This window comes from Calypte anna, chromosome 1 (assembly GCF_003957555.1).
Source record: "Calypte anna isolate BGI_N300 chromosome 1, bCalAnn1_v1.p, whole genome shotgun sequence".
In the NCBI taxonomy this organism is placed as follows: Eukaryota; Metazoa; Chordata; class Aves; order Apodiformes; family Trochilidae; genus Calypte; species Calypte anna.
The window spans coordinates 48,820,534-48,846,859 of NC_044244.1; the positions used below are offsets into that span (position 1 = coordinate 48,820,534).

The 26,326-nt window shown below is 42.2% G+C and overlaps 3 protein-coding genes across 6 annotated transcripts; all 3 read left to right on the forward strand.

The window, feature by feature from the left end:
* The first annotated feature begins 3,440 nt into the window (after positions 1–3,440).
* Positions 3,441–4,118, forward strand: SMCO3 (single-pass membrane protein with coiled-coil domains 3). The gene has a single exon (XM_008496786.1). The coding sequence runs from the start codon at positions 3,441–3,443 to the stop codon at positions 4,116–4,118; it is 678 nt and encodes a 225-aa protein (XP_008495008.1).
* Positions 4,119–9,311: 5,193 nt separating this feature from the next.
* Positions 9,312–21,131, forward strand: WBP11 (WW domain binding protein 11). 4 transcript variants are annotated; one of them, XM_030459956.1, is made up of 13 exons: positions 9,312–9,441; positions 9,734–9,777; positions 10,920–11,003; positions 11,884–11,915; positions 12,488–12,581; positions 12,956–13,152; positions 13,959–14,092; positions 14,754–14,953; positions 15,811–16,005; positions 16,594–16,695; positions 17,666–17,986; positions 19,227–19,409; positions 20,024–21,131. In XM_030459956.1, exons 3-13 carry the CDS (start codon positions 10,940–10,942, stop codon positions 20,455–20,457), a joined length of 1,956 nt encoding a protein of 651 aa, XP_030315816.1. In that variant the 5' UTR covers positions 9,312–9,441; positions 9,734–9,777; positions 10,920–10,939; the 3' UTR covers positions 20,458–21,131. The 4 variants fall into 4 exon arrangements, with proteins under 4 accessions (XP_030315816.1, XP_030315809.1, XP_030315824.1 ...); XM_030459949.1 differs by having other exon boundaries at positions 10,889–11,003; positions 20,024–21,123; XM_030459964.1 differs by lacking the exon at positions 9,734–9,777.
* A 4,722-nt stretch (positions 21,132–25,853) lies between these two features.
* On the forward strand, positions 25,854–26,326 carry LOC103531711 (histone H2A). The gene has a single exon (XM_030468972.1). The coding sequence runs from the start codon at positions 25,902–25,904 to the stop codon at positions 26,289–26,291; it is 390 nt and encodes a 129-aa protein (XP_030324832.1). The 5' UTR covers positions 25,854–25,901; the 3' UTR covers positions 26,292–26,326.

Here is a 26,326-nt window from a genome sequence, read left to right on the forward strand (position 1 = left end):
TGCAAAGTATAGCATGCAATCTGAAAATCAGTGGAAGTGCTAAAAATTAATTAGTCTTGCTTTTTGGTGTTTATTGGTAAACTTATGGGAGCCCTAGCAAACAAACTACATTACCTCATCCTTAGAACTAAGATCCTTCAGACTGTGGGTCTACACGGAATTAAAGCCATATTCTGAGGAGGGCAGGGTAGATGTAGCAAAGTCAAATGCACCAGATACCTACATTCAAGAGGTAAAGCAATTGAAGACTGAGCCTTGCAATGTGTTTCTAAGCTACAGTTTCCTGTGAAGTGACCTGTAGCCATCAGTTCATACAGTGGCTGGATGTTGCAATTACCCCTTTATAGGTGGAAGTACAAAGCATTCTCCCTGCTTGGGATCCCATCTTTTGGGATACCATTTTTACTACTAAGGAAGTTATGTGCTGCTTACACTTAAAAGTTCTCCCAAGGTGAACTGTAGGCACAGTCCTGGGACAGCACAGGGCCGAGGGACTGCTCCTAATGTTGCCTTTACTTGTGCAAGAGACTTGGGAAGCCAGATTATTTGTAGCAGACATGTATCCTCAGCTATTGCTAGGATTAACTGTGCAGTTAGATATGACCAAGCAGTTGCAGCTTCACATCCCACTTCATCCTACTCAGTCCTCAGCTCAGCCCTCTGCCTCTTCTTCCTTTCCCTTCCAAGTGTGTTAAATGGTAAAATTAATTTTAGTCTCTATTGCTGTTCATCCGGAGCTGGCTCTGGGCCTCCACACCACTTCTCCTCTCACTGCATCAGAGGAGAGGACCTGGTAAATTGGAGCAAAGAAGGGTGACAGGCACTCCAGGTAAGTCCTACTCTTAAACTTACAAGGTCTGAAACTATCACTATGACTCTTCTCTAACTACCCAGAGCAAATCAAGAATAAAGCTGTTTGCTTATTATTTAAGGGATTTTCTATCATGTTCCAAGTGATAGAGACCCTAGAAGAGAAGACTTTGCATCCACTGCAAACCTTGAAGGCCTGAAATCAGTTTCCAGCCTATAGAAAATGACACAGAGGCAGCTGCCAAACTCATCAATTCAATTTGGTCCCATGTTGGAAGGAGTACTTCAGGACTACATGGCATTCTTAGGTGCCACAAGAAACTGATGACTGCAGACATTTAGTAGTTAAATTACGGGTGTTCTCTGTCAGCTCATCTTCTCATGCCTACAGCTCTGAAAACAAGGGGAGTTTGGTTCTGGTTTGAATACAATATCATGGAATAAACTGAAATCTGTTAAAATTGGAAGGAAGGGGAAAGGAGAGAGAAAACTGGATAAATCTGGATAAACATCACACATTAGAGTCAATCACAAGCAACCAGGCAGCAGAACCCAGTTGAAGCCCAACCTCTGGATCCCTAACACATCACATGCTGCTGGAAAACACCAGAGGAACACAGGGGAAAGAGGATGCAGTCCCTACTCCATACACATTTCAGCTGATTGCAGGAGCCCTCAGACAAAATCAGGTAGGCAGTCTAAATGTTTAATTAGAAAAGCTTCTGGAGAAAATGTACCACGAGCTGAAGATAGCCAGAAATACAGAAATACAGGTCATATATATGACCTGCCTAACTCTAGAAAGCAAATGTAAAAACTAGCAAATATGTTCATATAAAAAGTAAAAGGTAATTTTAGCATTAAGAGACATAAAATCTAGAGCAGTTATAGGAAGATGAAATAACCATGCATAAAGAATGTGTGCTATAACCTCCTCCACACCTGTCTGGTACATAAAACATTTGTTGAAGTACTACTCCCCTTAAAACATTTTGTCTCCTCAGTTTCTGTAAATAAGGAAAAACAAGTGACCTTTTAACAAGGCATCACTGGAGTGGAAAAGTTCTAGTATCACACAAAGTCAGAAAGCAAGCTGGCAACATGTCTGAGGCAGGACTGATATGAAATCATACCTTGCGTTGACATAGTGTTATGTTTCTTGAAAATCACAAATCCTTCCTGTATATGTACTTCGTTCTCTCAATCTTGAAGAAAAAGAAAGATGTGTTGAATAATTCATTCTCTTAACAGAGCTAAAAGATAAGTGGCTGCTAGAAATGTACAATTCTGTGCAAAATATTGTGGAAAAAATTATCTTCAGACCAGCTTGTATTTCAACACTGAGACTAAAAGTTGCCTATGGGATTGTTGAAATAATTCTAGGGGAGGGTGTGTTTAGTAAAATACAGCTGGGTTAGTGTCAGATGATTTGCAGATACTACAAGAACTACCATTTAAGAAGAAAAATCTAGCTACTCTCCTACATGCAACTATTTGTAGCTGTAACAGTAATATGTAGGCACCACAACCAGACAAGACTTGTCTAGAAAAAATGTGAAGCACTGCATAAAAGTGGCCTAGTTTTGAAGTGTGAGGGTGAAAATGCAAAAGTACTGACAAAGACACGAGTCATCCTACTCATTCATAGTTTGCCCCTGTAGCAAAGTAAGATTTATGCATTTAAGTCAAAAGCATGCCAAAGCATTTTTACTTTGCAGCTGATGATGGGTTAAAAAGGAAATGGCACAGAGTTGATTACAAAAGCTTAGTGATGAGGAGTAGCTTCATGATCACTGGTAACCCTGTCACTTATATATTGACACGATGCAAGTGATGAAAAAAAATTATGAAATATGGCCCTTTGCCTGCAAACCAGTAATGGCTGATTACATGGCTGATTGAATAGACTATGAGGGAACAGAAGCTAAAAATCAGGGTAGAAAACACAGTGGAAGATGTATATAAGGTGATATAGGTTGGGACGGCTTTATTATAAAAAATTTTACTATTCTCTAAGAATTTCCATGTGTGGTTTTATTAGTATAAACACAGTGTGCTTATAACATAACATTTTCTCTTGAATGAGATGAGAAATAAACAGCACTGGCATAAAACAGTTATGGTGATATAGACAGTGCCCTTTTCATCAGTCATCCTAGTTGTTAAAAATCAGATGCCACTAGCTGAAAAAAATTGGCTGATACAAGTTTGTCTAGAACAGTCCTTTCATTTCCACATCTCATTTTAGATTTTGCTGATTAGATTAGATTAGATTAGATGATTCTGTTCTTTAGTGAACAGTTTCTACCATCTTTAGTTTCCAAGCTGAAGAATGACCCATGGTCATTTTACCAGCCTTCTAATTACATATTGATTAGCTCTTTGTGGTGCTCTGAGTATGTACAGTGTCTCATAAGGTCCTTTTCCAATAATTTGGCTAAAGATCCCAAAACAGTATTAAGATACTTATATTTACAAGATATGCTTTCAGATTTGACTTGCTGCCTATAAAAAGAACCAGTGAGGCAGAGACAAAAGACATTCCAAAAGGACATTGCTCTTTAAGGACGAAGGTTATGAGTGTTGAATAAAGATCTCTTTTCTCTCTCGAAGTAGCCTCATTCTGAAGAATGGCGCTGAGTGACCTCTTTTACCCAGATAACCCCAAGAGACGGCAAGAACTGGTCAGTCTCCACCAAGAATTGCTTGACTGCATGTCCACTAATTTCCGTGCAACAAATGACCTGGCTAGAGTTCTGAATGAACATCTGGGCTGTACCATTACCTACATTCAGATGAGAAAGAGCAGCACTGTCAAGGAAAACTGTGACATTATAATTCAAGCTATGAGTGAGATTCAGCATCAGGTGCAGAAGATTGACAGTGACATGAAAGAAAAGCTAGAGCCTGTGCTGTACCAGAAGCTGTATGACATCAAAGAGCCTGAGCTGGAGAAAATTGCAATAGCCCATAAAGTTTTTTCCATTGTTCTTGGAGAAGTGACCTCAACAGCAGGGATGGTAGCTCTCAAACTACTTGGCTCCAATCTTATAAATTTCACTGTGAGCAAGCTCATCAGTCTCCTTGCACAGATTGGGGCATCTGTTCTCGGGGGAATCAGCATCACCGTTCTTGGGCTTGGCGTTGAAATGATCTTTCATGCCATCCTAGGAGCTGTGGAGAGGAATCAGCTTCTGACAGCTGTGACAAGCTATGAGAAGCACCTGGCTGAGTTTAAAGCCGCCTCAGAAAAGTACCAGCACGCCATACGTGAAGTAACTTCTTTGGTGAGACAGCAGGTTCAGTGAATAAAGTCCAGGTTCTCTCTCCTACTGTGACAGCAACTGCAGCAGCCACACCTACAGAAGCCTTTTTGATTCATTATGGCAAAAGAACACCCAATGGCGTTTTTTTTTTTTTCTTATTAGTAGCAGCAGTAGAGATGTGACAGAAGAGGGAATTACAACAGAAACATATTAATAGGGAACTGTCTTATAAGTGCTTCTGGTAGGCTACACTTCAAATACTTAGCACCTTTCGTTCACCTGTTTTCTGGAATGCACTGTAGGTAACCTTGAACTGTATTTTATACCAGTGACACTAATATTCCCTGCTGGAGCAGTAGTGGTGAGAAGGTATGATTTTTCTCTTAATATGTTCCTATATCAAAGATGACTGTGTGATGGGAGAAAACAATTTCAATAAGCCAGTGCATGTCATCATCTGGAGGGCTCATCATGAGAGCTGTGGCTGCAAAACTCTTTAAATGGATTAGTTCTAAATCTGATAGTCTGAATTCCCTGTTCACAGAAGTGCTTACAAGGACTAGCTGGAGCATATTTGACTGCCATTTCTTGTCCCATCCCTGCCTAAGGAGCCAGTCAAAGATCTTCTTTAAATAAACTCTAATCCCAGTAGATTAGCAGGTATGAGAAACATGAGCATATGGGCAAACACACACAACCTTGCCCCACATCTGAGGGAAACAGGCTGCATGCCTGGCTGTGAATAACCTCTTGTGTTCAGCAGCGCCCCTGCTCCTGCCAACCCACATGTAAATATTTCTGTGCACAAGTGCTGCTTTGTTGATTGAAATGGGATTATACACATGCACACATCTGCAGGATTACAGCCCTATTAATGCAGTAAATTTATTTTCAAGTGCTTTACACAGTCCCACCAATGTTGGACTGCCAAGAGTGTGTGCAGATTCTGCATTTCACAATATACTAGTAGATATCCTTATTTTTCAGGTTTTAAAAACAAAACTGGATGCAAGAACATGATGTGGAGGAAAAAGCATGGCTCTCAATCTTCTCCTCTGATTTGCTGTGGTTTGCTTTGATGTTTGAAGGAAAAAAGGATAATTTAAAAATTAATAAAAATGTACCAGAATATTGTAGTGCTCTTTCCTGTACTTTTATTTAAATTATTTATGAGAAAACAAACTTAAGAAAAATCAAGAAAAAAATTTAACATCTTCATTAAAGATGCATCTTATAATTTCTTTTCATATCCACGTATCTATTATAGTCTAATCCACTAGGATTGTGTACAGGTTTTTTTTTTTTAGTACTAGCTTTCCCCATGCTAAAAGCATATCTAAATCCAAACATGTTTGTTAATATTCAATATTAGCAATATTGGATTCTTATAATGATATAGTGGCTGTGAAAGTAAGAAGATAGGAGTAATTACAACAGAGAAATTCTACATTGGCTTTGTGACCCTTTCATTTTGGATTTTGGTTCTTGTTGTTTTTGTTTTCCTACTTCAGTCTCTACTGAAGTTCCCTCTTCAGTCATCTTTTCTCACTCCTCTTTGCTTTTGTGTTCAAAAGCCAACAGATGGCAATGTAACTGCTGGCCTTCAAGCAGCTCTGCAAGCCACCAGGGAGATTCCGGAGTGTTGTATGGGTTCCAGAGACTGACAAACTGGGACCACCACAAGTTGCAGAGTGTGGGTGATGTAGATCAGATGAGGCAGTTCAGAGGAGGCAGAAAGCACTGCCTTGCCTCACATGAGCTAGTGGGGTGAGTGACACGGTGACTTGAGGCATCAGTTCTCCAAGATGTGGTATGTCCCACCTCCTGACACAAGTGGCACTCGGTTTGGAGGTACTCTCCTAGAGGCAAGAGACTGTCAATCTGCAACATCTGAGAGAGATAGGAGTTCCTGGCTCCTGATGAATTTCCACGTGCAAATATAGATTGTAATTTAGGAAGAAAACCCACCAGCTGGGTACATATCTTTGTAAGGCTGCCAATCACTGCTCTAGGAGAACAGTGGAGTCAAACAAAACCCAGGATGTTGTACTTTTCAGTCAGTTTGTCCATATTTTCTTGAGGGCAAATTCTAAGCAGTATCAGGGGTAGAAGGATATGCAACGATGAACATAAACATATACAGTTTCTATTCACCTCTTGATAGATCATCCTGCCTGGGGGGCTTGAAGGAAAACTGGCTTGCCTGCAACAGCAGGTGTGGCAGGTGTCTTCACGCCATGAAGTTTGGAAAATGTTGCAGGCTGGTGGGTGGCAGCCTGTCCTGCATCTTGTGAGGCAGGAAGCTGTTAGCTGGGACAGCACCCCTGGGAAACTAGGAGAGCCACTCATGACTTCACAGAGGGGTATGGCAACACCCAGAAGGAACAAGGTGGTTTTGAGGTAAAAAGCCCCACTGATCAGCTTGGAACTGTCCCAAATTCTTTCCCTCAACTCTAGCAATAAGAAAACTGATGGCCTTTACTTGCATTACTGATGGTTGAACACTTGACCTGAGTGACGTATACATTTAGCTGGCAAGAGGCAAAGGAGAGCACCCAGTGGTGCTTAGCTCTGTTTCTGCTTGGTAACTGAAACTCTGTCCTACTCTCTCTAGACCTCTGAACTTGGTCTTCTAAAGATGTCATAATCAGTCTGAGACAAAGCACTCTGCTGAGCCTTCTCCTCTAGACTCCCTGGAGCTGACTCTTGGTGTGACAGAAGAACCAAGGAAAAAACTATGAGAGGACTCTTGTCCTTCAGGTCAGCTCCAGGTCAGCAGACACTGTTGAGAGAAAGAAGTCAGGGCTGAGGCAGAACCACTGTCCCCACTGAACCCAGTATTGCTGTGACAGAAGACCCCAAGTCCTGTGAGGAGCATCCAATCTGTAAAACCTCAGCTGTGCCCCTCTCCAGTGACATTGGACACGACAGGGATGTGCTTGGACATAAGATTTCCATCATATCCCCTTAAATATTCTACCTCTGCTCAGTTTGTTGTTGCAGATAAGCGATTAGGAATTAAAACTGGATAATACGCATGTTCCAAATATGATCAGCTGTAAACCAGCCCAAACCAATCTATGCTCCTTTCAAACCTGTGTAGAAATGCTGGATGGTGGCAACAAAAATCTGCCCAGCAGCAAATTCTTTCTGGTGACTAATAGGTCAAAGAGGCGCAAGGTGGAGATGACTCTGCTGTATACAGGGTGGTCAAGACTCTTCAGGTGTCGAGAGCTCCAGAAGCCCTTGCTCTGAGGATGCTCTTGGGCTGACCATCTGCTAACTTGGATTTTGTGTGGTTTGTGACCAATGTCAGTGTTAGTGTGATGCACAGCTTATAGTCTTGCACCCACCCTGCAGTGATCCTTCATAAAGTTCCAAGTTTGGCAACCAATTCTCTATTATTTGAAAAACTGTAACAACATCATGTTGCATGGCCTTTCCACCCAGAGAAGGGGGTCTGTAAAACCTGCTGAGAGATCAGATAGCTTTTGCTCCCAGGCGCATACGAGCTTAGAGAAACATCATGCCTACACTTCCCTCCAACAGGTTAATTCCTTAAGCCTGCACCAAACTTTATTGCTTGTCCCTTCCTTATATTAAAGTGATGCAACTCGTATGCAAGGAGATATTCTGTGTGTCTGTATCCCGCTTTTTCATGTGTCTAGGGATTTTTGCGAGGACTCACTTTGGGCAGTGAGGCACCAGCTTTGGGTGAATGCTGGTCACCAGTTTGCTGCAGACACTTCCATGGCAGGGGGGCTGCAGAAAGGACAGGTGACAGAGTAGATTCCGTGGTCCCTGCTGGGGCCAAACTACTTCTCCTGTTCTCTTTGTGTGGCCAAGCTCCCTGATGAACATCACCTGAAAGAGCAACTGGCACGTGAGGGATGCCAGTTGCACTCACAGGGAGCAGCGATGACTTCAGGCCAAACCCAGCAAGAAACATACAGAATCATAGAATAGTAAGACTGGTTTATGTTGGAAGGGACTTTTAAAGGTCATCTACTCCAAGCCTCCTGCAATGTGCAGTGACATCTTCTACTAGACCAGCTTGGTCAGAGCCCTGTGCAACTTGACCTTGAAAACTCCCTGGGATGGGGCTTCTACCACCTCTCTGGGCAACCTATTAAAGTGTTTCACCACTCTCATCCTAAAACATTTCTTCCTTATACTAAGCCTCTTTCAGTTTAAAACCATTACACTGTCCTGTCGCTACACTTCCTGCCAAAGCTTGTCCCCATCTTTCTCATAGGCACCCTTTACGTATTGAAAGGCCACAATAAGGTCTCTCTGGAGCCTTCTCTTCTCCAAGCTGAACAACACCAACTTCTCAGCCTGTCCTCATAGCAGAGGTGCTCCAGCCCTCTTAACATTTTCACGTCCCTCCTCTGGACTTGCTCCAACAGCTTCACGTCCTGCCAGTACTGAAGATCTCAGAACTGAGCACCATACTCCAGGTGAAGCCTTACAAGAGCAGAGTAGAGTGGCCGGCCATGCTTCCTTGCTGGCCTCAACCTGCTGGCCATGCTTCTTTTGGTGCAGTGGAAGATACAGGTGGCTTTCTGGGTTGCTACATGTAACATCCCAGAGTACCAGGAACTCCCCGCTTCCTCAGCGCTCTGCTTTTATTTCCCACAAGCAGCGGTTTCTCACATGCCTCTCAGCTCTCCCTTGGCCCAAGACAGGGAGCCATTTTGTAGAGTCACCCCAAGAGAGCATGGTGGATGAAAGGCAGGGGCAGGGCAGGGCAGAGCACTGCACTGCACTGCATTGCATTACATTACATTGCATTGCATTGCATTGCATTGCATTGCATTACATTACATTGCCCCACCCCGCCCCCGCCCCGCCCCACCCCGCCCCGCCCCACCCCACCCCGCCCCACCCCACCCCGCCCTACCCTGCCCCGCCCCGCCCCGCCCGACCTCACCCCAAACCCGCCCTCCGCCTTCCACCCTTCGCCCCTTTTTCGCCCCTTTTCCGCCGCTTTTCCGCCGCTTTTCCGCCCCTTCCCCCTCCGCCACTTGACCACAAGACTCCCAGCAGCCGCTCCCAACGGCCGGCGCCGCTCACGTACTTCACGCAGGGCCACTCCCCCTCCCCGCCAGACCGCCCACCCGACCATAGAGGAGCCTCCGCGCGGGAGTGGAGGGAGAGAGGGAGAACCATAGAGTCGGAGCCGGCGCGCGCTGAAGGCCCCACTTCCGGAGCGCCGTAGCGGTTGCGCTTTCCGGCGGCGCGCCATTCGGTCCCAGTTCAAGATGGCGGTGGGGCCGCGGCGGCGGGGAGCGGGCCGATTATAGAGGCCAATTACAGCGGGAGGGAGCCGGGCCGCCCCGGGCAGGGTAGGCCGGCAGGAAGGGTGAGAGAAGCGGGACGGGACTGGGTCGGGAGGAGAAGGGGAAAGAAAGCGAGGAGTCGGCGGCGGCGGCGGCTTGCGCTACCGCCTTCTCCCTTCGCCGGGGGAGGAGGGGACGCTTCTGTGTGCCTCATGGGAGACTTTCTGCCTCGTTGTTTAGGTTGGGGGAAAAAAAAAAAAAAAAGATGTCCCCTCTACCCCCCTCGGCTTTTGACTTATTGCATTGAAGCTCTTTTCTTTGTGCCCTAAGAGGATCGAGATTTCAGAAGTTTATTCTTTATCCTTTAAATGTTAGAAATCTGAGAAATCCGAGGTGCACGTGTAACGTCTCTCTGTCCGGTGAGCTTCCCACCTAAGGAAATGATAGCGTCTTGAAAAAAAAAAACCAACAAACAACAAAACAAAGAAATCGGCGTATTCTAATATGTAAGAAGTATGTTATCAGTGATCAGAAATCACGGGGTGCTGCTGCAAACAGCATTCTAACTGTGAGCTTAACCTGGTAGTCTGAGCCATGGGCAGAGCTCTGTAGATGATTACTTATGTGGATTGAATATGGTCAATTCTTGGAGCTTGTTAGTTGCAGCCTTGGACCACTTAATAAGGCACTGTGCTTAAATATCTTTCGAGGGAGTAAGTGGTTTGAAGGTGGCATCTGCTGTAGTTAGGGAAGAAGGGTGCACATGGTGACATCAGTGAGACAGCTTTGAACTGAACTTGAGAATGCTTCAGTCACAATTATTTCAGTCTGGTGACTAGAAAGCAGCATCCTGTCAACTCCCAAATATCAGGGGGCACTTTGGTGTGTTTGGACACTTACCTGTAAGTTGAAGAAATGTCTGAAGACAAGAAGTAATTCTTTCCAGAATAATCTTTTCTCTGGTCATCGTAACACAGCTTGCAATAGTTTTGATGGAGTTAGAGAGCATAAGGTCGGTGGTATAGCAGTGGTCTGTGGGGAGGAGAAGACACAAATGTGTGCAGAACACTTGCTGGTGGATAAAGTTGATGCTGGGGATAGAAATCAAGGACAGCTTAAAAATCAGAGGAAAGGAGGAAATCTGTGGGAAACATTTGAAAATGAGAGGAATGGAAAATGAAAATTGGAAGAGCTTTTATGAAAGTAACCGAAAGGCTTAAAAGGAAAACAGAACGTGTGTTTCTTCCTCCCCTGTGCATGCCATAGTGTATGTAGGAGGCTTCTTGGGTTGAGTCTTGGAATGAATAATGATCTTGTGGATTAAAGCAGGTACTTAGTAGTAAGGGGGTACTTAATGAAACAGTAATATTTCAAGTAGGGTGATTTTAATGTGAATGTCTGAGCTTGCAGTAGTGTTTGAGGACCTCACAAGTATTTGACATCTTTGAGCAGCGTGTGGATGCCAGGAGGAGATATAAGAATTATCAAAGTGCTGGTGCACAGGACCTGAAACAGTGCCATCTTTTCCAGGTCTTTCCCTCTTTTTTAACTTTTTTTTGAGGCGGAAGGAGAGAAGTCAAAATGGGGCGGCGATCAACATCTTCCACCAAGAGTGGGAAGTTCATGAATCCCACGGATCAGGCCCGTAAGTATGCATAAAGGCTGAGCAGGTGGGAACGGGGAAGGCGTCTTAGGGAAGCAGATGAAAAAAAAGCTTTCTCTGAATATCCTCTGAATATCTCCGAAATTCCTCTGAATATCCTCTGAATATAACTTGTAAACCTGAACTGGGTTTCCCTGTCTTGAAAAATATTGCAGTTTTGACTGGTGTAAAAATTCCTTGAGCAGGCTGCTTGCTTGCTTCCATCCTGTTGCTTCTCTTGGGTATTTACCTCTTAGTTTTTACTTTAGTTATCAGTGTTCAGAAGTCTTTGTACTTAGCTGTTGGCTAAACAGAAAGCTCCTTCTTAAGACATCTTAATCTGTCCAAGGTTAGAATTTGAGGAACACATCAAGTTTTGTAAGTGGTCTGGTTAGATGAAGTAACCATCTGACTGTGTTGCTTTTTCTTTTGGTAACGTGCCAGATGTTAACAATGCTAAGCAGATAAATAAAATCAAGAATTCCACACTGAATATGCTTATTGCAGATGCATACTCAAAGCTGACATAATTTTTAAAGTGCACTGTCTGTCGTTGGCTCTTTTTGAGCTTCTGGGCAGCAATCCTTCCCTAATTGCATGTGTCATTATGACTTGCTGCCTTGTATTCTGTACAGAAATGACCCTGCAACTGGAGACACAAGGACTGCTTTATCCTTTCCCCTTCTGTGCAACCCATGTGAGGTAGAAATCTATTTAATGCTGTGTTTCTCTCCTACTGGGAAGATGAGTTTGCAAGTTTCAGTCTCTGTAAAATCAGCATAACTATTGAGAAACAGCAGTAATCCTGGTGAAGGAAAGGTTCTGCATGCATTTGGTCGTCTCTTTCAAGTTGTTATTTTTTCTCTTTTCTGCTCCTCTCTAGGGAAGGAAGCACGGAAAAGGGAACTAAAGAAGGTAAATGGATCAGAAATTTTTACTTGGCATTCTCTGTACCGTGTATCATGTTTGTGATGGGATGTGGGCAATGAATAGACTATAAATGAAATCCTAAGATTGGCTTTGGAAGCTACTGTCCAAACAAGTAGTTGTAAGAAAACAGATGGAAGCTTTCTTTTGTGTAACTAAATATCTCATTTTAACTTGTGATTATTTTACCCTTTTGAAACATTATTGTAAGTACTTGGGAACTGAAAAAACACACACCACCAAATAAAATGCATGACTTATGAACTTTTTAGCATGTTTTACTTTATGCCTTTTGTCACTTGGTTTTATTGTTTGTTGTAGGCATTTTAATTGAAGTGAATGAATTACAGAAGCATCTGTAAATAGCAAAGTAGTGGAATTTAAATTCCTGGAAGTTTTAATTACCTTTTCTGCTGATTAATGCTATAGTTAATATTTTTAGGGCATCTTGAGGTGTGTTTTCTGTTGCAAACTGGGAATATTGGGAATATTCGGTACAGATGTTCTGTCCCTTTCCTCTGCAACACTTTTCTGATGTGCTTGATCTCTGATTTTCTTAGAACAAAAAGCAACGAATGATGGTACGAGCAGCTGTACTAAAGATGAAAGATCCAAAGCAGATTATCCGGGACATGGAAAAATTGGATGAAATGGGTGAGTGAGAGGTACCAGGTGCTGGACTTAGGTTGTGGATTATGTAGACACAACATAGTTTTAAGGAGTGACTGGGAGTAACCTGTTTCCTTTTCTGTTAAAAGGAAATATAATCAATCTCCCATTATTCACATAATATACAGTGATGTGGTGTCATTAAAGAGGTGGTTTTTTTTCCAGGAAGATGGCTTATAACAATACCAGTAGTATCCATGATAATAACTTAGAGTTGAAGGAGGGGATTGTCATTAAGGCTGAAGACTCATGGAAAACAGGGGTTTAAAGTTGCTTGCTTTGAAACGGTTTCATTTGTCACAGTTATGCAGTAGTGTAACTTGCAAATTTTGGGGCTGTTTTTTGCTGTCTTGGATTAGAGTTTAACCCTGTACAACAGCCACAACTGAACGAAAAAGTGCTAAAGGACAAACGCAAAAAACTCCGTGAGACTTTTGAGCGCATTTTGCGGCTTTATGAGAAGGAGAACCCCGACATCTATAAAGAGCTGCGCAAGCTGGAAGTGGAGTATGAGCAGAAGAGGTCACAACTCAGCCAGTATTTTGATGCTGTCAAGGTAATGCTTCTTAGATTTCAGGCTTGTAACTGTGGTAGTATTATTCATCTGCTTGTTCAGTGTGACAATTATGAAGGATAGGAACTTCTATAAGAGACCAGTGTATATGTTATATGGGCCCTATTAAGTACTTACAGTGATCTGGATAATGTCTCCACTTACAGCTTTTAAATGAGGGTAGTATGGGGGATGTCAAGTCTTTATTTGTCACTGATATACTGATTTCATTCAACAAGAAGTTACAGGGGGAAGGGAGATTTATGTTACAAATCAACAATATTGAAATTTGTTTTATGTATGAAAGAGAGCATTTCTGTAAGTTGACATTTCTGTCAACTTCTTCTAAGTCTTTGCTGGAAGTAATGAGAAAGCTTTATTTGACATTTTTTCATACCATATTGGGAAACAAAATGTTGTCCAAGTGCAAATATCTAAGGTTTTTTACTTTTTTTTCCTTTGTAATATTCAGTAGCTTGTGATTTGTGCCTCTGGACACTGGAAAAAAAAAATGCAGGCATACTTGTCTACAGCCTCTTAGCTTTGGGACTGAAGGTCTAAAGGGAGGTGGAAACCTGACTGTGTTTTTACTGAAATACAAAAAACATTTTATGTGTGCACTGCATGTGCTTGACTTTGTGTTGAGAGCTTTTACTGTTGACTTCTTCCCCAATGTCTTTAATGGACAGATAATGTACACATTTGGCAAGTGATGGCAGGTCTCATGTGTTGTGTGATCTGAAAGATAACAACGTTGTGCAGTAGCTTCTATGAGAGTAATCCATTCCTTCATTATTTTTTTTTCCCAGAATGCTCAACATGTTGAAGTAGAAAGTATCCCCTTACCAGATATGCCACATGCTCCTTCCAACATCCTTATACAGGACATTCCCCTTCCAGGGGCCCAACCACCTTCTATTCTCAAGAAGACATCTGCCTATGGGTAAGTGGAAAAAAACTTGAAGTAAAAAAGGAATACTTTTCTCACTAGAGAAGAACTAAGGGTAGAAATTAAGAAAATACTGGCATAAATCATTAATTCCTGGCAAGTGAATTATACTTTCTTTTAACCAAAGCCCTTTTTAATCTTTCCCTACTGTTACAGGTTTTTGTTTAAATTACTTTGAGTAACCTATTGTCTTCCAGCGTTTTTCTTTCTGCATGTCAATAAAACTTAAAACCCTGCCACTTGGAACATAATGGCCCCTTAAAATGCCATATATGCATTCTTTTGCCATGCTGGCATATTCGGTTTAAGCTTCTTGTTTACTTGACTGTCAGGTCTTTCACTCTAGTACTTTTTCTTTCTTTCTGAATAACCTTCTGATTTCACCAACTTTCTGGTTATTTCACCGTGCTTCTGCAGTGGGATTCAATCCCTGCGTTTTTTGTGTGTGTCTACAGTTGCCTTCTGAGATGCTTTTGTCTGATCTTCAGCAATTGTCTTTTTACAAGGTTGTAGACTCCTTGGGACAAAAATATATACTTTTGTGTTTCTTTTTAGAAGGCTGCTGTGTAAGCAAGGATGACCAGAAGCTATCAAGTGCGTGCTTGCTTTCATTTGTTTGTGTACCTACGTTGTTAATTTCCATTCGTATTTCCAGACCACCAGTTCGATCCATTTCTGTACTTCCTCCTCCTGGGCTTGGTGTTCCACGTTTACCTCCAGGCAGGAAGCCCCCTGGACCTCCTCCAGGGGCACCCCCACCGCAGGTCCTACAGATGTATGGCCGTAAAGTGGGTTTCACCTTGGAGATGGCTCCTCGAAGGCGAGAAGAAGAGATTTCTTACAGTTCTGAAGCAGGTAAAGTTTTTCCTATTTCTCTCTGGGCTTCCCTTGACCTCTTTGTTTTGCTTTGGATAGTACTGCCATGACTATGATGTGCCTAGACAAGGGCAATATGGTTGTTAATACTACTTGAAGGACTGTTCTCAAGTGATTGCACCACTGAGGAGATTCTGGTATATTAATAGCATCTGCAGGTTTTTTTTTAATCTGTGTTTTAGAATGTTGAAACTTCTAATTTCAACTTTCAGATACTATTTTTTTCAGTAAGTTGCACAGCTTGGGTATTTTTCTATGTAGTCATAAGAGTGCTGAAATGTACATATTTTGAGCAGTCTTCCCTTAAAAAAAAACAAACCAACACAAAAACCAAACAAAAAAAACCCCAAGCCCAAGAAAACACCATAAAGAAATAACAATTACTCAACCTCAGACAAAAACAACAACAAAACCCCACAGCCATCCTTGAGGTATACATTTACTGAGAGAACCTGGGTCCTCCTTTTCACAGTTACTATATCATCTCTAGAAACTTTTTTTTTGGCAATGGGTGGGTCGGCTTTGTTGCATACCAGAACGCATCAAAGTATTTTAATGGTGGGTGGTTGATGAATAACAATTTAACTAATGAGTTGCAGATAGCAGTTGCCTTCACACCTTTGCTGTGGAAGTTAACCAACCTGCTAGTAGGAAATCTTATGAATAGGCTCTCCAAAATAGTACTTCAAAATATGTGCTAGACAGTAGAGGGTTGACAACCATGTCCAAGCTATTGCTAGTGGGATTTTTTTTTAACTGCAGACATACACTTGTGTGGAAGACAGAATATTTTGTACGTGGAGTTCATGCATGTCCTAATACTTTATTTCCTGCAGGACAACGAGGGCATGATGACGATATGTCCAGTACCAGTGAAGATGAGGGTTATCCTGAGGATATGGATCAAGACAAACACGATGAGAGCAGTGATGACAGTGACAGCGAGAGGTCAGATGCAGACAGTGAAGGCGAGGACTTCCTGCATCGTGATAATGACAAGGAGAGGGAAGGTGGTGAAGAAAAGAAATCAGGTATGAATGGAAAACTACATATTGGGGTTCGATTTTCAAAAGATAAATGCTATTTAGTGGAGTGTCTGTCTTTTCTTGACTGAAGGGGAGAATACTTTGTGTAGTCTGCTAACTCTCTTACCTGAAGTTCAGCTGAAGATTTTTTTATTAGTAAACAGATCAGAAGGAAACTCTGGAAGTGAAGCATCTTTTCAAATGGCCCTATTTTCTTAACAAATGAGTTAGCTTAGTAAAGTCACAAGCCATTTTTCACCTGAAACATTGAATGAATTAGCAGAGTACCCAAAAAAATTAAGCCTCAGTGTAAAATATACTGACTGTTCAGTGCCTTCAACTAAGCCAACTAAATTTCATACTAATAATGGTTTTGGATTGTATTTTTTTTCATTGTTTGGGCGAGTCCAATTGATAGAGAATACTAAGTTAGCAAGACTTTAAATAGTAACAGCAATGTTAACTGTTACGTAAGGAGCATCATCATGTTGGAATGATATGTTATTCATACCAGGCAGAAGACTTAAATTTACCTGACTTGAATTATTTTGTTCCCATCTCCTGCCATCCTTTCTCCTGCTTTGCTTTTCTCAGGTCACAGCGTACGGTTTGCAGACATGCCTGGGAAGTCACGAAAAAAGAAAAAGAACATGAAAGAACTGACTCCACTCCAGGCCATGATGTTACGAATGGCAGGTGAGATGGGTGTATTAAGTGCATATAAACCATCAGGTTTATGGTTTCTCTGATAAGCTTACTTGGTTTGCAGAGGTTTTATTTATAGAGTAAATATTTTAGTGTTGTAATGTTAAGATCTGCTAATATTTTAAGCTGTGGTTAGGTATTTCTTGGGGTTTTTAAAAATTATTTGTAGCCTATTGTGTGTTTTGTGTAGCATAATTGAAGTTATAATAGTAACTTTAGGTTTTTTTATGTACTGGGATCTTTCCTGTGTAAATTTTGCTTAACTTCTAAACAATTGCTCAAATGAAGTATAGAATCACAGAATGTTAGGTTGGAAGGGACTTCCAAGGATCATCTGGTTCAACCTTTCTGATATTATTGGTTATGTCTCAGCACCCCATTGAGCTGAGATTTAAAACTTTCCAAAGTGGGGGTATTCACCACTTCCCCTGGGAGACCATTCTGATGTCTGGCTGTCCTTGTAGTGAAAAATTTTCCTCTTGTGTTCAAACAGAATCTCCTTTTGTGATTTGCACAAGGAGCCACTTGTGCCCAAGTATGAGCCTCTTTATGAAAAAGAAAATCATCTATGTGCTCATCCTGTAACCTGTAAGAAGTTTTACTCCTGTAAAATATTTTGCTCCCACCCCCTGTTCTCTACCCTCCATCCCTGCAAAATCCCACAAACCATGACCAAATAGTAGCAGTTCAGGTTGGCAGTAGAAATTTCAGCTTTCACAAAAACACATAGAGAGCTTGGTGGCAGAGCTCTATCTAGAGCTGTGATTCTTATAATTTTTTTTTTTAATTTTAATGTTCTGTTTAACAGTGAAATGCCAGGTGGTTTTTTTGTGTTGTTTGTTTTGGTTTTTTTTTTTAATTAAAATTCTTTCTTTTTTATTTTATTTTGTGTGTTCAAGTTTCTCTAATGTTGACAAAGATAGTACCTGTGGACTCCTTATGTGTGTGTCTCCATTTCCAGGTCAGGAAATTCCAGAAGAAGGGAGAGAACAGGAAGAATATTCAGAAGAGGAAGAGGAGGAGGAAGAGGAAGAAGATTCTGAGTCTGAAGAGACATCACAACAACAACAGCAACAACAACTCAGCGAGGAAGCTCTTGCAGAGTCTGGGTCATCTACTGCAACCTCCCAGACACAGCAGCAGCAATCAACTCAGCAGTCTGTTCCTCCCACTCAGATACAGGCACCTCCTATGCCTGGGCCACCTCCTCTAGGGCCACCTCCAGCCCCTCCACTGAGGCCCCCGGGCCCTCCCACCGGCCTTCCTCCAGGCCCTCCACCAGGTAAATGCTTCATTTACTCTGATCTGAAGGATGTAGGCTCTCCATGCTACAGATAGGATATCAACTCAGTGTGGTATTTGTGGAGACCTGTGTGCTCTCTCCTGTGCTCAGTCTTTTGTTGCTGTACTGTGCTTTTGAGGCATCAGCCTCTTGTAGCTGTAGTCAAGCACTGGCTCATTCAGTAGCATCAGTGCTGGTGGGCAGCAGTGGAGCCAGTGCTGCATGAAGATCAAGAGGTACCAGTGCCTTCCCAGTGCCTATTTTTTCCTATTTTTTTTTCCTTGTGTTCTTCCCCTCACTTTGCCCTTAGCAAGACATGCTATAGAGTGTTAGGAACCACCACCTACACTTTGGTAGGTTTTTTGGGTGTGTGGGTTTTCTGTGTGTGGTGTGTTTTTTGGCTTTGGGGTTTTGTTTTTTGTCTCTTTTTTGTTTTGTTTTTGTTTTTGTGGTGTGGATGCTTCTGCTGTTCTATGACCTGAATGGAGTTCAGCCTTTTTAGGGAGGAGAACTATACTCAAATTAAATAAGTTCAAAACTAATGTCAATATTAGACTGTGGAGACTACTAGCAGTGAGGCCAATCAATAACTTTATAGTGTATGGATTTTTTTAGGGCAAGCACTTGAGGTTCATTTTTACTTAGAGGAAGACTTCAGTTTATTTTCTGTTACTTAGTAGAGTTACCATATAGCTGAACTGCATGACAATAATAAGCTGTTTTGTGTTTAAAAAGAGTGTATAAAACTTAAAGTTTTATAAATCTGTCCTTTGATTTTATGCTTACCTTGCAAAGATCAATAGTTGGATTGTTGTGAGCAGTATATATCATGATTGTAATGTATTATTCTACATAGGTACATAACTATGTGATTTTAAAACTTTTTTCCTAGGGGAGCAGGGGAAAGCAAAGTTCTTCAGAGTGATAAATTTTTTAAACTGTTTAAGTTCTTAACAACCTCAGCTCAGTAGGTGCTCTCTGCTACAGTTTCATTACATGGGGAAGAGCTCTTTTGTACAAGTGAGAGAAAGTACTTGAGTGTTATGAAGAAATTTTCCTCTAAGTCTAAAATCTGCCTCTTTTTGAGAATTTTTTAGAAGATCTGTGTAATCTGGCAGCTGGCTAGCATTGAGATAGCTTTTGAGTTCCTAATGAGGATCTTTAGTATTAGTTGATGGGATAGTTTTGGGGTTTTTTAACCATGGACTAAATTCCATTTAATTTGTGTGCGTGCTTTCAGGAGCTCCTCCGTTCCTGAGACCTCCTGGGTTACCAGGGTTGCGTGGGCCTTTACCTCGACTTCTACCACCAGGCCCCCCACCTGGGCGACCACCTGGCCCTCCTCCAGGCCCCCCACCAGGTCTGCCCCCAGGTCCTCCTCCACGTGGACCTCCTCCTCGCCTGCCCCCTCCTGCTCCACCAGGTAAGTTACGTTCTTTGCTTCAGCACCAAATCTCTCCCTGCTTTATTTTCCCAGTTTTTGCTGTGGTGACCAAGCCAGGAAGTATAAGCAGTTACCAGTTTGCCCTTGCTCCTGTCTGTGTGGCTGCATTGTGTTGGATCTTATTCTGTGTAATGACAAGTAATTTTTGTAAACGTGTAGTTTTGTAGCAAGAAATTTGTCCCCATAAAGGGAATTTCAGAATTTAAACTTCTACTGGACTGTTTATAAATAATCCTAGAGTGTTGTAATGGTGACCACTTAATGAATAAGAGGATGGTTTTTTGTCTGCATGGTCATACATGGTTGATGAATCTGAAATTTCAGTGGCTTGGATCATCAAGAAACTTTTACCTTCAGTTTATAACTTGAAAATTTGAAAGGGAGCAATACACAAACTGCTGTAGCCTTCAAAATCTGAGGATCAGCAGCATTTTCAATTCAGCAGTTGATGCAGGGTTGAAAAAAGACAGTGTTATTATGTCTTTTGTTTGTTTGTTTGGTTGGTTGGTTTTCATTCTTGGCTTTCTGCGACTTTTCTGTACCAAATTTAAGAATCCCAGGTGTGGAGTCAGCTGTTTCTTTTCTCCTCACAGGTATCCCTCCTCCTCGCCCTGGCATGTTACGGCCACCTCTGGTGCCTCCCTTAGGCCCTGCCCCTCCTGGGCTCTTCCCACCAACTCCCATTCCAAATCCCGGGGTTCTGAGTGCCCCACCCAGCTTGATTCAGCGCCCCAAGGCGGATGACACCAGCGCGGCCACCATCGAGAAGAAGGCTACTGCCACCATCAGTGCCAAGCCGCAGATCACCAACCCCAAGGCGGAGATCACTCGCTTCGTGCCCACTGCCCTGCGAGTGCGCCGGGAGAATAAAGGGGCTTCCGCTGCCTCTCAGAGAAAACAGGATGATGAGCCTGCTCTCCCACTAACCAAAGCTGCCCCTAAGGCTGGGTCGTCTGCCCCCATCTCTGTACAGACAAAAGATGATGTGTATGAAGCCTTCATGAAGGAAATGGAAGGTCTCCTGTGACCTGCCCTAGTCCTAGTCAATTTTCCTGCCCCTCTGAGCACGGATCAGACCGCTGCAGAGGGAGGAGAGGGAAAGGTCCTCCTGCAAGCAATGGAAGGGCTCGCATGACAGGGAATAGTTCCCTACCCACAGGTTAACTTGCCAGTATGCTCTGAATAGAGACCGCTGCAGGTGAGATGTGGCTGGGGACCTCCTTTCAGAGCTGCTGTGTCCCCTTGGTGACAGGAAATTCTAGTCAAGAAGGTGATGCTGCTTCCCTGGAGTCCTTCCTCTTCCTTGAAGAGGAGATAATGTGGTACTCTGGGGAGGGGGCTGTGGGGCGTGACTATTCTCTGCTTGAATCCTTGCACATCCTGAAAGATCTGGTGAGGGTAGTGGGACAAGGTTTTTAGGAGCCATTAAAGTGTAAGCAGCATTTCATACGCATATGGTTGTCCGGTTTTTATTTTCTGTACTGTTCCTTTCTGTAAATATTTTATAACCCTGGTTTTTAGTTGCAGTTAGATTGATCCAATCATCTTTCTTCCAAGGTAGTCAGGGAGGTAATTTGTTGTGTATAATGTACACTGGAATTTTGTGCCCTGTCCCCTTTACAGTCGTCTTGATGGCTTTTCATCAGCAGGGGAAACTTCATTTTGTCTTGTGAAAGACAATAAATGTTCCGTGTATAAAAATACTGGTTTCTTTGTGATTTGTCTAAAACTAATATGTAAGATGGAAAGGCCTTGGCCTTGGGGGAAGAGGGAAAGATAGAGGCATTCTGAACCTCAAAACAAAAGCAATAGCTACATAAAAAAGAAAATTATGGTTGGGTTTGTTTTTTTTTTTTTCTTCATTGACGTTCTGCTGCTGTTTTTAAGGTTCTTGGTTTTTAAGTGTATTTTAAAGTCTTGTTTTAAAGTTCTTGTTTTAAGGTCCTAGACATACTTTTTGGCCTTTGTTGATACCCAGTAGACACTTAGGAGCACTATGAATAATTACATAAGCTATTTATTTTTTTATACTTTTATTGAAAGGTTTACTTCAAATCAAACCTTATATACCTGCTGGATGCATTTTGGACAGACCATCTCAAGTATAAACTACTAATTTTAAAAGCTTGACTGATAATTTTACTTGTAGAAAATCTGATAGCAAATTCTATGAAATGAGTGATTTTTAAGGTGCAGATATTTTTAAAAAAGGACTTTCACATTGACAGCTTTAAAGAGTCTTTTTTTTGTATTTGGGCAGAAGTATTCCTTTAGCTTCGATCACTGCTGACAACAAAATGGTCTAATAACCCTTACAACTTGCAAGAAACAAATCTTTATTACATTTGAAACAGACTGTTGAATTTTCTGTGTTCTTGTAAACAAATGAGTTCTAAAGTCCAGTGAAATTGTTCATGTGGGCAGTGAGACTTTCAAAAATTGAGCTGCTTCTTCAGAGAGCGAACTGCTTTTGAGATGTTCCAAGTTTTGTCTGAACACTGAATTAGAGCACAAGACTTAATACTAGCAGTTCTCCATGTAGGTGTCTTCATCCTATTTTAAAAAATAAAAAGTGTATGCTAGAGCATAAATTGAGGAAACTTAATTTTCTCTGTTGAAGGACTTAGAGTGAGCATCTTAGTGATTTCAAGAGCAAGTTCTCTAATTACATCAATTTCTCTATATCTAGACTTTGGTGGTTTTTTACATTTTTAAATATTTTTTTTAGACTAGCAGATATCTCAAACAATACCTTTAGTTGGCTGTGTCAGACTTAGCTGAAATTAAATGTTTTACAATTAAATCTGTTTTAAGGAGGCAAAATTACTAGCTACCCAAAAGAATACTTGAAAACTTTGATTCTGTTTTCACAAGTTCTGGACACAAAAAAAAAAAAAGGTTTGTTGAACAGTTTTCTTCCTCTTTCAGAAGTTAGTTGCAGTTCTATCAGTATGCTAAATATTTCTTTTTCTAGTTGTATTTGTGGGATAACTTCTTTAGCTTTAAAAAATGTATTTTTGTCTTAATTAGACAAGTGAAGTGTGTGAATGGGGATTATTGAGGGAAGAGACATTATTGTGGTACCTCTGACCCTGGGTTTAATGATAATGTTGACTCTCATTCTCAGGACACAGCCCAAGAAGAGGAGTTGTATTCTGGGATAATGACCTCCCTCCCCATCACATTCAAGGTCCAGAAAAATCTCCCTGACAGCTCCATGATTATATGAGTTACCTGCAGGAGTCACTTGCTTCATTCTGCTTCTCCACTTCAGTCTGAGTTTTTGTTTTAATCTTTTAAATGTTGTATTTGCCATATTCTTGCAGATGTGACCTGCCTTTCCTTCTCTTGGGACATAGTGAGTACTTGTCCTTTGCTGTACTTGTCCTCTTCAGACTGAGACAAAAAGGATTTGAATATGCCAGATACTCGAATGGTTTCAGAAAGGGAAATTCTGGGCATAGGAAATACACAAATTATCAGAGAGTTAATTTCATCCTGCTTCCAGTGAAAGGGGGTGGTGCATGGTAAAGGAGAGGTATTTGTCACTTGTAGAAAATTACCTAAGAGGGCTTGGAGAAGGGGAGGGGCAAAGGGAGAGAAGTGGGAATAAGGTGTGAGAGTGCTGAAAAGGGCTTTTAGGCCACATGGAAGAGTGGTATTTGACAATGCAAATCATCTGGGAGCTTTTTTTTTTTCTTTTTTTTTTTTTTTCTTCCTCCTGCACTGAGTCCAATGCCAGAGTGCCTACTGCTGTGTGTAGCTCTCTTATGGGAGGCTTTTGGCATTCTGTTGTGGTTTTGGATAAACGTGAGGTTGGGAACTAAGATTAGCTGGAGCTGCATTTGGAATCTGGCTGTGCTTGGGGCTGATACTTCATCTGACTGAGCAGAGCTATGGTTTGTCTTCAGCTAAATTAATACAGAAGACTTTTTTTCCTTCCTAGCCTTTAATACAATCCTAAGTGGAAAGAGCACAAAGATACAAGCTCTTCCTATAACTTTTGTCAGATAGGAACTGTGGATGCCCTGGTTTCAATCCATGTGCTCAGGTAATGACCTGGTTCTTCATCAGCCACACAAATTATGGACCATGGCAGAAACATCAAATCCTCCTGTGAGACTTGCTGGCAACCTTTTGTCCCTCAGCATCAGGAGGTATTGTAAAGCTATTCCATTGCTACACTGTGACAACACTTGCATTGGCTAGATTAATCTTTGATCCCTAGTAAAGACTGAGTGAGTAGTAAATCCTTAAACAGATCAATGAAATCTTGTTTTGGATGAATATCTGCTAATTTGGGTAAGGCTTTGTGCTTTACTTCTGTCAAGAAAAAGTATGAAGAAGGTCTCTAGACTCTGTACTATGTCTCAGTACCCTAACACCATTCAAAATTTATTTGAATAAGAAAGTGTTTGAAATTGGTATACATGTATGTTCCACGCTGTTAGTTTATTTACTGAGGGTGAGTTGAACGACTTTTTAGTATTTAAATAGAAATTGCTTTGTTAGAGGAGAGAAAAGAACACACACAACCTTGAGGCATATCCAAGGACAGTCTGTGTTCCAGCACAGCCTGTGGAATTTTGCATTTACCATATGATGGCACAGGTTGTGGATGCAATCCTGTCATGTGGGCTCTACAACTCCTGAGCAGATGTTCTCAACTTTAGACAACTTGTAACACAAACCCAGGCAAATTTGTTCTTGTCTTTGTATTATGGTTGTACAACTATTTAGTATTCTCTGTAATACCATTTTCATCTAGTGGTCAAGTTTTTCATCTGTGGCACTGAGTAGTTTTCACAGAAGAATAAGTTATTTTGGGGAGGAAAGAAGCAGAGAGAAGTGATGTGACTTGCCCAATAGGTCAGAGAAGATTAGTGATGACAAAGATAGAATCGTGGGAAGTTTCCTGAGATTAGTTAATTTGGCATAGTCCTTTAAATTAAAATGCTAAGAAAGGATGCTTTCTAAAGGTTACTGAAGTTTCAGAGCAGAGAACTTGTCTTGGTTGCCCAGACATAAACAAATTGTAACAGTACAAGTGTGTGCAATAAAATTATTTTTCTTTTGCCTTGTTTGTAATCCTCCTCCTATGGTTAGCACACACTGAACAGTTTGTATCAAAATTTTGTTCTATTATACCCTTCTGGAAGGAAAGATGTGATGCTCTCTGACTTCCAGAATTTAGATGAAATAGTGGGGTGTGGGGTTTTGTTTGTTTGTTTTGTTTATGGGGTTTTTTTTGTAGGCTATCATAGGTGGCCTTGTGCGAGTTACATATTTCTCTTTCCCTAAAATGAAACAGTGGTGATATCTGGGATATAAGCAGCATACTCTGGTACCAGCACTACTCACTTTACTGTAATTTAATGGTATCTGTGTGATGACAGGATCTGGGATGCATTTTAAAGAACCACAAATTCACAGATTCTTCTTGTTCCTATCTGAATATGGGAACCAAAATCACAGGGAAGTGGAAATTATGGAAATGAGAACAGAATCCCATGCTGTGGGTAAAATGGAGGAAAAGCCTGCTGTGCAACACTGGGGTAGCAGGAGGGTGCTGGAAAGTCCAGGATGTAGGCTTCTTCATGGGTTTAGACAAGAATAGTGTTTGCTAAAAATGTATGGAAGAAAGAGAAAAAAAGTCAAGAAGAAAGAAAACCCATGAATGCCTAGAGAAAAGGATGAAAAATGAACAGTAATATCTTTTTAAGAAAAGGCCGGACCATACCAGACAAACATCCTGAATCTTGAATTCGTTTATCCAGGAAGCAGGGTATTCTTGTTTGAATAAAAGTGTGATAGCCTGACTTCTAAGGGTGTGCAGAATAGCCTTGTAAACAGTACTGCATTAGTTTGATTACAGTAATATTTGTCTCCAGAATCAGAGCAATTTCTTCTCAGTAGTGCTGGGTTCAAAATGTTCCTACCAAAAGGAAAGTGTCTCTCTGGTATTAGTAATAATATTTTTTTTTTAAGTAATCCTGTTGTAGAATTTTCTATATTCTTAATTTCTCAAAGGACAACGATCGCGTTACCAGAGGTTCCCCCTGTTCCCGGGAAGCAGCTGTGCGTCTCCACCCCCGCCAAGCAGGCAGGACACGTCTCCCTATAAGCTGACTTTTGCAAAGCGAGTCTCGTGGGTCAACAATAGAGCACTTCCTTCGCCGAACAGAACTACCACCAGAACCGGTGGAGATTTGGACCCCGCCCCTAGCAGCAGCGCCCATCCCGCCCCTCCCGCTCCTCTCCCGCTGGCAGGGCGGGGCCGGGCGCCTCTCCCTCATTGGGTGGATTTGGATCCGAAGCGCCATTGGTCGGCAGGAGCGAGAACGGCTCTCAGCCAATCAGAAGTCAGGATGGGGCGCGTGGGGAGGCTATAAAAAGGGGTCGGGCGTGGGGGGAGTTGAGACCGATCTCTGACGTCACTGCGTGAGGTGTTTGCGGAAGAGCTTCTGAACGATGTCCGGCCGTGGCAAGCAGGGGGGGAAGGCGCGGGCCAAGGCCAAGTCGCGCTCGTCGCGGGCCGGGCTGCAGTTCCCGGTGGGCCGTGTCCACCGCCTCCTGCGGAAAGGCAACTACGCGGAGCGGGTGGGCGCCGGCGCCCCGGTGTACCTGGCGGCCGTGCTGGAGTACTTGACGGCCGAGATCCTGGAGCTGGCGGGTAACGCGGCCCGCGACAACAAGAAGACGCGCATCATCCCCCGCCACCTGCAGCTGGCTATCCGCAACGACGAGGAGCTCAACAAGCTGCTGGGCAAGGTGACGATCGCGCAGGGTGGTGTGCTGCCCAACATCCAAGCCGTGCTGCTGCCCAAGAAGACTGACAGCCATAAAGCAAAGAGCAAGTAAAGCAAACCGGAGGAGTGTTGCCACCTCAAAAGTAA

What these genes read in the sequence shown, in the direction of transcription:
- SMCO3 (XM_008496786.1), top strand. Translation starts at nt 3,441, where the DNA reads ATGGCGCTGAGTGACCTCTTTTACCCAGATAACCCCAAGAGACGGCAA.
- WBP11 (XM_030459956.1), top strand. Translation starts at nt 10,940, where the DNA reads ATGGGGCGGCGATCAACATCTTCCACCAAGAGTGGGAAGTTCATGAAT. An exon ending in AGTATTTTGATGCTGTCAAG is followed by an intron (nt 13,153 to 13,958) that starts GTAATGCTTCTT and finishes TTTTTTTCCCAG; the next exon opens with AATGCTCAACATGTTGAAGT. An exon ending in GCCCCCTCCTGCTCCACCAG is followed by an intron (nt 19,410 to 20,023) that starts GTAAGTTACGTT and finishes TTCTCCTCACAG; the next exon opens with GTATCCCTCCTCCTCGCCCT.
- LOC103531711 (XM_030468972.1), top strand. Translation starts at nt 25,902, where the DNA reads ATGTCCGGCCGTGGCAAGCAGGGGGGGAAGGCGCGGGCCAAGGCCAAG.